At 29.8% G+C, this 10,690-nt stretch overlaps 1 protein-coding gene across 2 annotated transcripts; it reads left to right on the forward strand.

Moving 5' to 3' along the window:
* Positions 1-1,223: 1,223 nt before the first annotated feature.
* Positions 1,224-5,023, forward strand: LOC107903335 (GDSL esterase/lipase At1g28570). 2 transcript variants are annotated; one of them, XM_016829352.2, is made up of 4 exons: positions 1,224-1,555; positions 3,564-3,916; positions 3,998-4,274; positions 4,360-5,023. In XM_016829352.2, the coding sequence occupies exons 1-4, from the start codon at positions 1,276-1,278 to the stop codon at positions 4,632-4,634; spliced, it is 1,185 nt and encodes a 394-aa protein (XP_016684841.2). In that variant the 5' UTR covers positions 1,224-1,275; the 3' UTR covers positions 4,635-5,023. The 2 variants fall into 2 exon arrangements, with proteins under 2 accessions (XP_016684841.2, XP_040966671.1); XM_041110737.1 differs by having other exon boundaries at positions 3,654-3,916.
* Positions 5,024-10,690: the final 5,667 nt, after the last annotated feature.

Genomic DNA, 10,690 nt, shown 5'->3' on the forward strand with positions numbered 1-10,690 from the left:
ATTTAGTGATCTCGAATCACCGTTCCGACACCTCTGAAAATTCAAGCCATTACATTTTTTTTTTCGTCGGATTTGTGGTCCCGAAACCACTGTTCCGACTAAGCCTAAAATCGGGCTATTACAGGTATTGGGTTTAATTTGTAAAGGTTTAACATCGGGCCTGGACAATTTGAGCTTATACACTCTGAACCCCTCCAATATTACCCTCATGAAAGGGAATCCAGTTCCATGATATACACCAATTAACCACACAACACATAACATTTATAGTTAGAAATGTGTTCACATCAAAGGTGGGGATGGAATTAACAATATGGCAGGCAATATTGGGACCAACTGACTTTATCAACAATGACAATAAATATGAACAATAATTTCAATCCCTCTCCACGTTAATTTTCAACGAATTTGAAGATTCGAAAATGGAGTCTCGGTTAGGGTTTCCAATAGGAAGAAAAAGTTTTTATATTTAATTACAAATATTTAATAGTTATATTTATATATTTAAAATATAGTTTATATGTTGTAATTAAATTTTGTAAATAATTAATATTAAATGCTTAAAAATATTTAAAATTTATATTTCTTATATTAAAATATTAATGAGTTATAATAAATTATTTTTTATATTCTTGCTAAAATATCATAATATTAATTAATTTAAACTTTATTTAAATGCGTATTTGTTAATTTATAATATCATGTCTAAGATAGACATTTTATTTCTCAAAAATACTTTTTGGTAACAATATTAAACGCTTAAATCTTAAATTAAAATTTCCAAAAAGTACTTTTGATCACAACGCTTTTGTTTAAAAGTACTTTTCAAAAGCAATGTTAAATTAGCCCTAATTAGATTTTTAGTAAGTAATATCTGAAAATGATAAATTAACATGACATTACACATAAGATAATATGTTTGACGCATCAGATTTTGAAAATAATAAAACTTTACTTAATTAATTTAACAATTACTGTTTGTATAAAAACTGAAATTTTAACATTTGAAATGTACATGAATTAAATCCATAAGTTTTTGCTAAGTATGAGTAGTAATAGCAGAAATTAACTTAAAATTAATATTAATATCAATTCATCACTGAATTATACAAAATCCACGTATTTAATACGTTTATGTTTTATTTTAATTTTTTAAAAATAAAATTTGGAATTTACAACTCATAGCCCTTTTGTGCTATATATATAAGCATCACTATCTCAAAGATTTGAATGCAAAACTCTTTATTGCTTGTTTAAATTGACATTTATACGTTAATGGCTACTTGCTTTTTATCATCATATTGGTTAAAGCAACAGTTCATCATTGTTGTCTTTCTCTTTACCGTAATATCCAGCATCAGTTTACCGGTGAATGGATGTTTCACATCGATTTTCAGCTTCGGGGATTCCATGTCGGATACCGGCAACTCAATTGAGATTTCAGTTTTGGAAACCGGCAAGCTTCCTGACGGTGCTTTTCCTCCAAATGGCCGCACCTTCTTCCACCGTCCAACTGGCCGCGCTTGCGATGGCCGCTTGGTTATCGATTTCCTTGGTACATGTTTTTTCTCTTCTTCTTTTTCTTTGATTTTCTTTACTTACCAGCTCTTGAATCTTGTCCAAGTCACCCAATCGAACCGCTTGGTTATCGATTTCCTTGGTACATGTTTTTTCTCTTCTTCTTCTTCTTTTTTTATATTTTCTTTACTTACCAGCTCTTGAATCTTGTCCAAGTCACACAATCGAAGGATACATTGTGTTTAAATGGATAGACTTTTTCAGAAGAAGTTTTCAAAAAAGTCATCCATCAGGCAGTCGACTAGTCCCTCAGCAACTGAACATATTGTTCTTTTATTAGGGTTTTGTCTCCAATCTTCGTTGAGAGCCATGTATGATTTATAGAAAGAACTTCTCAGTTGGAGGAGACATGACCTGCAAGATCTCATGAGAGATACCATCAACTTGAGTCAGGCCACATGCATTCTCCACAATTAATATTGCACACAATACAAATACCTTTTCTATGAGTTCTTGCAAGTAGTATTTTTACCAATTAAGACGTCTCCTTATATGAACCGTACATGTCTCTCTACAGAAATTAGGAACAAAACATCGACACAAAGATAATATCTTTTATTGTTGAGGAACCAATCATTTATCCGATTAATAACACTTTAAAAACTTCTACTAAAATATGAAATGACGTTCAACACATGTCAGCGAGAACAACACCTTCAAACTAGAAACCAAAAACACAACAACAATTAAAACGACAAGTCCTAAAAGAACACAAGTACACAACCCACGAAACTCAAAAGACAATATAAGCTAATAGGCCTTAAGACCACATTCAACAACAAAAACAAATGAACCTTCTATACCAAAGAATCCTATAAAACCCCTCGAATAATAATTAGCAAAGAAGCTACCAAAAACACTGACCTCAAAAATGCACAGATCAAACAATCCAAATTTAACTTTCTCAGTTCAATTTCTACAAGTTCTTTCTCTCCCTTTCATCTTCAACCCTTTAATTTTCAATTTATTTGAATTACAATCTCACCATTGTCAGTTGTCTCATGTCTGATGCCAAGAGTAGGGTCCTTAATCACCAATGGCCCGCCTTGTGCAAGAAGAGAAAAATATTGAGCCACATCTTCATTTTCAATTGCCAATAAATATGAATGTCCAAATATAAATGGTCATTACCCACCTTTTTTATATGGCATAATAATTTTTTTATTTCGATTTCATAGAAAAATATTTTAACTATTTATATAATTTTTTTTTGCTTTTTTTTTAACTCTTAAACTTATATTTTTTGTCCAATTACCTTAAAATAAATGAAAAAAATTAACATTTATTAATTTTACATGTGGATGTCCATGTAAATATTTAGTTAAATTTTAAAAAATTTAAAATATTATATATATTTTATACTTTTAAAATAACTTTAATAATTTTTAATTTTTTTTGAATTTTTAAAATTAAAAAATTTAATTAAATTTTAATATGCCATTCACGTGACAATTCATATCTATTTAAAAAATGTTAATTTTTCTATTCATTTTATGTGATTTGCTAAAAAACCCAAGTTTAAGAATTTAAAAAAAATTAAATAAAGCGTTAAAATTATTTTTTTATAAAGCTGGAATACTAAATAAGTATTATTTTTTACATTACCCACTTGACCCATGTTTTGGAATTTCACCATTAATATTAGATGGATAAGTCTACATGGGTATACACGGTTTGTTTTCTTGGACTCGTATCCATATTATCATAATTATTAAATTAAATTATTAAATCTAATTAATAATTTTAAAACTTATGTTTACATATAAATATATTAATAAATATATAATTTAGATATATTTATATGTATGTATATTATAAAATTTACTTTGATCAAAATAATATATAATTTATTAAGAACAAATATATATGTGAAAATTTTGTTAGGTTCTCCTTTAGTCTCAAAATCCGCCATTGCGATTGCGATATCAAATGCATATTTATATATCCATTAATATATTTGATAATATTTGTCTATGGTTTTGCAGCTGAAGCTTTGGGATTGCCATTTCTTCCACCATATTATCGATATAAAAATGGAACATCAGATAAATTTGAAAGTGGTGTGAATTTTGCAGTTGGGGGTGCTGGTGGACTCAATTCTTCATTTCCTGGAATCTATAATCCCAACACCAACGTATCTTTAGTAGATGAAGTGAATTCCTTCATACAGTTTCTTAATTTACGTACAGATTTCAAACAGCTCCTACGGAACTCCTTGATTGTGATGGGAGAAATTGGGGGAAATGATTACAGTCATGCCTTCAAGCAAGGAAAAAGCATTGAGGATGTTCGAAACTTTGTTCTTCCTATTGTTGATTCTATAACTTCATCAATCAATGTAAGAATCACCAGTTTTTTAAGGCAATTGTTGATCGGTACTGTGTTTCAGATTGTTATAACATTTGAATGTGATATGTAGGAGTTGATCGAGTTAGGTGCAGTGACATTTCTGGTCCCTGGAAACTTCCCAGTTGGATGCTTTGCCTCTTATTTGACACTGTTTCAAGGTTCAGACAAGGATCAATATGATCCCTTAACTGGTTGTCTAACATGGTTGAACCAATTCTCTCAAAACCACAATCAATTACTTCGAAAAGAACTCGAAAAAATCCGAAACCTTCATCCCGACACCAACATTGTTTATGCTGATTATTACAGCACTACATTGAGGATTTACAATTCTCCAAACAAATTCGGTAGGGTTTGGTTTGATCACTTTCTTTGAAACAAGAAACATAATCTGTCATCAACCTTAATCGATTTTTTCTCGAATGGTTCCAGGGTTTAAAGAAACATTGAAGGCTTGCTGTGGAACTGGAGGTCTTTACAATTACAATCTTTCGAGAGCTTGTGGTTATCCGCCATTAAGACGATGTTGCAATGACCCTTCTTCGTATATGAGCTGGGATGGAATCCATTATACAGAAGCAGTCAACAGATTGATTACCAATGTTGTATTTGAGGAATTGATGAACAGCATTCATAGTTTAAATAACTTGTGTCCTGCATCAACTATAAACAAATTGAGAATGATATATCCAAAGTCAGAGATGTAAATCGTAAGGAGTCTTCGGCTCGTATTTGGTGTAACTCGACTAAGTAATGTAGATGTATCCAAATAAACCTAGAAATATGTTCGTAAACTATCCCAGCTTTGAGTGTTCATTCTTATCCTCTCTCCAAACAGAAACTCTTCCATCCCTTGTGCCTTTAGCTAGGTGGTTCTTAATCTGTTATTCCTACTCCTTGTTTTCTTCAAATAACAGAAGTGCTTGTTTAGATCTTGGAAATACCCTATCCATGAAATATTCTAGATAGTGTCAGTCACACCTTAAGAAGTAAAACCATCTTCTAAATTTGATCTTTCATCCAACCTTTTAAAATAGTTTCATGAACTTGTTGTTCAAAATTATGAGGTATTAAAATTGATTTAATTTTGAGTTCATTTAACACTCATAATATCTTTTGATTTTATTTGTCATGCTTGATTTATTTTTAGTTTCGATAATTTTTTTAATGTTAATTTGAGTTTTATTGACAATAAATGTAATATTTTGTATCTAATCAATTTTCGGGTCAAATATAAAGTCTTACACTAAACCCTCTAAACTAATTTCTTCACTCACTAAGTCATCTTTCATAGTAAAATTGGCCCACCTATTACAGTACCCTCACTCTGAACCCCTTCTTTACTACCCTCATTAGCTCCTGTTATATCCTCCAATGTAAAGCAACATAAAGGACAACTTTCTCACTAACATGTCTAAAATTCCTCTGATAATGTTGTCATCATGTATAAGGATTAAATATTTAGTATAAAATTCGACATTCGAGACCTTACAGTAGACAAATGGTTTACCACTATAGTCATCTTGCAATTTGACATTTTCAACTATATCCCAGTGACAGAAAAGGTGGTGTGTTCACATGAAAGGTGGAGATGAAATTAGCAATATGACAGACAACGTTGGTACTGAATGTTTTTATTAGCAATATGACAGACAACAATGGGACCGACTGACTTTATCAACAATGACAATAAATATGTTCATAAATTCCAACTCCTTTCCACGTAATGGGACCAATTATAGAGGTGCTTTTAAGAACCCCAACACAGCGTGACCCACGTAAAAGAAAAGAACAATTCAATCACGTTGGAAAATAAGCATTAAAGACAACCTCAGAATTTTAGTTGGCTTAATTCATTATTTCACTTTGTGAGATATTTTAATATCTAAAATTTACTGATTGATATTGACATTGTTATTAATGTAGGAAGATATGGGTTCGAGTACACTAAAACATATTATCTTCTATCTATAAGTTGGGAAAAAAATTATAAATAGTTCTAGATATTGTGTTGGACCTACATAACCTATACTTCTACAGATAAAAGTAATGCCCAAATGCATCTTACACTTTGACACTTGTGTTCTATTTTTCTTTGTCTTTTGTGTTGTTTTTCCCTAAAAATGGTCAAAATTTAACTTTTAGCTTCTATACTATATAGTAATTCAAGTTATAATTTTTATAGTTTAATTTTAACATATTTTGATTTAGCTGCTTTTATAGTGTCATTAGTTAGTCTAAGTCATTAATATTATTAATTAATTCAATTAAAATTTTGACATCAATATTTCTTAAGAACACTATTCTATCAAAAAAAATCATTTTATGATAATTAGTTCGATTCTCAACATTTTGACTAGCTAATGCCATTATAATAGTATAGATACTAAATTTTACCAAACAAAAATATAAGAGCAAAATCTCAAAATTAAACATAGTAAAGGGATCAAAACCAAAATATAATTGAAGACAATTTATACCTAACACAAATTATACCAAATAAAAATATAGGGACTAAATCTCAAACCCATAAATAGTAGAGAGATCCGGACCCTAATATGACCTAAAATAATGTATACCTACCACATTTATAATATTCGACACCATTCAAATTACTCTTTATGAATTTATATGTTGAAGATTACATTTATTATTCGATAATGAATAAGCTCAACAATATTCACTACCCAAATTCACTTTGATTTTGATACAAATTCATTACCAAAATTCAAGATGGTCATAAAAATAGCACTTTCCTTGTTTATGTTTTATCTATTATCTATAATGCCTATAAAACAAGAGAAATATCTTTTGAAATATCTACAAATACTTAAAATTTCAAAAAAAAAAAAAAAAGAAGAAGAATAGAAACCTTAAAATTTTGGTTTGCAAAAATTCAAATAATCTTCCACATATTCTTTAAAAAAGGTAAACTAGAATCCCATGTATTGGCCATTGGTGAGGTTTTCAATGGAAGCTTATTAGGTGTTTTGATGATTTCGTTTCGTTATGTTGAATTGTGAAATTGATAGGACTCAATAAAAGATTATGATTGATATCATTTTCGACATCATGTTGAAGCAAGGACAGCTCATGATGACTTTCAATTTTTGAATTATATTGATAGCGTTGGCCTAAGAATTGTAGTTCATTGAGGAGCATAGTCAACTGAGAACATTTTTCTATGGATCCACCTTCCCCTAGGGGGATGAAGTTCAATGTCGCAGGTGTTGTAATGGATGTTGAAGTGCGTTGTGGTGGGTTTTGAGAGACAATAAAGGAGCGGCCTACGTGATGTGTATTGGGCCGATAGAAGTTACGAAATTGTGAATGGCTGAGGTAAGAGCCACAAAAACAATCGTGGAGATATTTTATAGTAAGGGATGGCATGAGAAAGTTCCTCCAGTTATTGAGTTTGACTTGTGTTCTATTCTGAAGTGGTTGTTAGTTTGGAGTTATAAACCGTGGATATCGTCGAATCTAGTAATTGTTGTCTTTAATAAACTGTTGTAGGCTCAACTTATAATTATACTCCGTCAAGGCAAATGTATGGCAAAAGCAAGTTTTAGGAGGCCTGGTGGCAATTTTTTGTGATTGTTTGAGATGTAATTGGTTGCTTCATGTCGGGTTGTTCTTTAGTGTGCAAGGCTTTTATGGGTGTTTTGTAATCGGGTTGTCTTTGAAAGAGGTTGGATTTCTCCAACGTCTTTCTTTTTTTGTTATCTTTATATTGATTGAGCAAAAAAATAAAAAAAGAGTCGAATTACAATGACATATGTTGACACCATTTTTTTGGACAAAACGGGGTCGACTTGGATTTAAAAAAAGAATGAAAACGGGAGTCGCCACCAATCCTTTTTTGACGAGGTGTGATCGGGTCACCTCAAAAAGTGGTTGTTTTTAATAAATGATTTAATTTTATTAAAACAACGATTTTGGTTTACGAAATTCAGAAAAATGAGTTCGGGAGCCGGTTACGCACGAGGAAGGATTAGCACCCTCGATACGCCCAAAATTGGTACCTAGTTGATTAATTAGTGTCTTAGTGTCAAAAATTGAAAATTTGAAGAGTTTTTAAAAAATACGATCCTTAAAAGAAAATCTGATATCGTGAATTGAAACATAAGATTCTCTTGTTCTGAAGGAATATCACATCCAGCACGTTAGGACACGATACTCTAAACCATCGAAACCAAGATCACCTTATAGTTTAATGAAACCATACTTTGAAGCTTTAAGAGGATATTTGGCTATTTAGTCAAACGAGAAATCGAAACCCAGCACGTTAGGACACGTTTTCTCGAGTTTCCAAACGCGAAATATTGCCTTATTTAGAAAAATTTTCCTTTTGGTGTTTAGTGTCAATGCTTGACAAAACAATAACGAGTACGACAAGGTGAGCAAAGTAAAGTGAGTAATAACAATGCAATAGGCAAAATGAAATGACGAGGCGATTACATAAACAAAGCATACAAATAAATAAATAGAACTAACATTTAAAAAAAGCACAAGTGTACACGAATAAATAAACAAACACCAAATAACAATGATGACAATAAATACAATTATGTAAAAATGTATATGCATGTATAATTTAAAGCCATAAAATAAGAAATGCATATAAATTATAGAATATGAAACATAGATAAATATATACATATATATATAAAATCGGTAAGTATTATAAAAATAAAAATGTAAATGTGTTTATATATATTTACAAATTGTGATAATATAAAATATATGTATGTGAATTATAAAATATGTGAAATATACAAAAAGCATTTTTAAGAATATAAAGAATATATATAAGTATGTATATGATGTAAAATATGCATAAATATATGTAAGTATATAAGAATTATGAAATATGAAAAATATATTTAAGTATGTATAAGTACGTATATATACATATATATGAATTAAGATGTATGTATTTATGCTTATACCTATGTATACATAAAAATATGAGATATAAAAATATAAAAAAGTATATTTATAATAAATGAAAAGTATGTACGTAAATATATTATAAAAATGTATCAACAATTTGAAATTATGAATATTAAAATATTTTAATATAAATAATATATAAGATGATGACATATATATTTAGCGATATTAAAAATCCATATAACATACATAGAACATATATAATATATGCATACCTTAGAAATGATAAGAATGATAAATAAACTATTTTCTACACTACATAAATACATACACATATATATATAAACGACAGTATCTACAATATAATATTAGAAAAATATATATAATAGTGTAAAATATAACTAATAATATTAAAATATATACAATGATAATATATATAAAAGATATATGTATATATAATTATATAATATAATATTAAAATATAATAATACGACATAAAAAACATGACACAAATAAAGTATAGTATTAAGAACACATATATAATACATGAAGAATATACATAATACATGAAGAATATACATAATACTAAAATATTTAGGTAATATATGCGTATATTAAAAACTAGTAATAATATTACTGAGGTATATACAAATATGTCAAGTATATATATACGTATTATAAATATATAAATATATAACAAAGCATAAACTAATAAAAATAATAAAAATAATAATAAGGATAACATTGGAATATAAAAGAAACAAACATAAGATTAATAAAATATTAGAATAAAAATGAAATAAAAATATTAAATATGAAAATATATATATATGTATACACGTACATAATAAAAATATATACTAATACATAATAGTAATACTAATACTAATAATACTAATAATATAAAAATAACAAGGATATTTAATAAAGATATAAAAATAAACGAAAAAAAGGACTAAAATTGAATTAAAAACAAAGTTGTGGGGCCAATTTGAAATGAAAACAAAGAAAAGGGACTTAATTGTACGCGCGTGAAACGTTGGGGGACCGAAACAACAATTATTCCTTTCCATTAAAACGCAGCACATTGGCGGGGACTAAATCGAAAAGCGCGAGAAATTATAGGGCCAAATTAAAAACCATAAGAAACTTAATTGTGAAGCATCAGAAAAGCGGAAGGACTGCGCGCATAAATATCCCATTCAAACGAAAACACGCGGATCCTCTAGCGGGTCGGGTCGGATGGGTCGGGTATGGCCAAAACGACGTCGTTTTGGGGCTTAAGTGTAGCCCCCAAAACGACGTCGTTTTGGAGGGCTATATAAGGCCTAAACTAACCAAAAAAATCATTTGGGGAGAGGGAAAGAAAAAAAAAGAAGAGAGAGGGAAGAGAGAAGGAAGAGAGAAGGGAGGGGGGAAGGAAAATCCGGCCAGGGGGGCCGGTCACCGGACGGCCACCGGAGGCTCGCCGGCGCCGGCGCCGGCCACCGCGTGAAAAGGTAAAAAATTTATTTTTTTGTTTTTTTTTATTTGTTGTATATTTTTATGTTAAATAGATAGAAAATAAAGAAATATATGTATATGTATGTAAAAATCGAAAGGAACAAAGAAAAAAATACAACCTTTTGTTTTTTCTTTTTGTTTTTAACAATCACTGCTATCTGTTTATTGAAGACTGTAAATTTCTCTTTAGTGTTTACAAAGTAGAAAAGAAGAAGAAAGAAAAAAAAGGCCCCCCGTACAATTTTTGATTCGGGTTTTTATAACCCATTTTCATCTAATTTCCTATTGTTTCTGTTTTGTCTCTTTGCATGGGATGGGCACGATGGAGGTGACAGAGGCATGGGGTGCAGACGGTGATGGGCATGCG

The sequence above is a fragment of the Gossypium hirsutum genome, chromosome A04 (assembly GCF_007990345.1).
Source record: "Gossypium hirsutum isolate 1008001.06 chromosome A04, Gossypium_hirsutum_v2.1, whole genome shotgun sequence".
NCBI classification, from domain to species: Eukaryota; Viridiplantae; Streptophyta; class Magnoliopsida; order Malvales; family Malvaceae; genus Gossypium; species Gossypium hirsutum.

Excerpts from the sequence above, each read along its gene's own strand:
- LOC107903335 (XM_016829352.2), top strand. The coding sequence starts at position 1,276 with ATGGCTACTTGCTTTTTATCATCATATTGGTTAAAGCAACAGTTCATC. Across the intron at positions 1,556-3,563 it reads CTTGGTTATCGATTTCCTTG|CTGAAGCTTTGGGATTGCCA; the intron begins GTACATGTTTTT and ends ATGGTTTTGCAG. Across the intron at positions 4,275-4,359 it reads CAATTCTCCAAACAAATTCG|GGTTTAAAGAAACATTGAAG; the intron begins GTAGGGTTTGGT and ends GAATGGTTCCAG.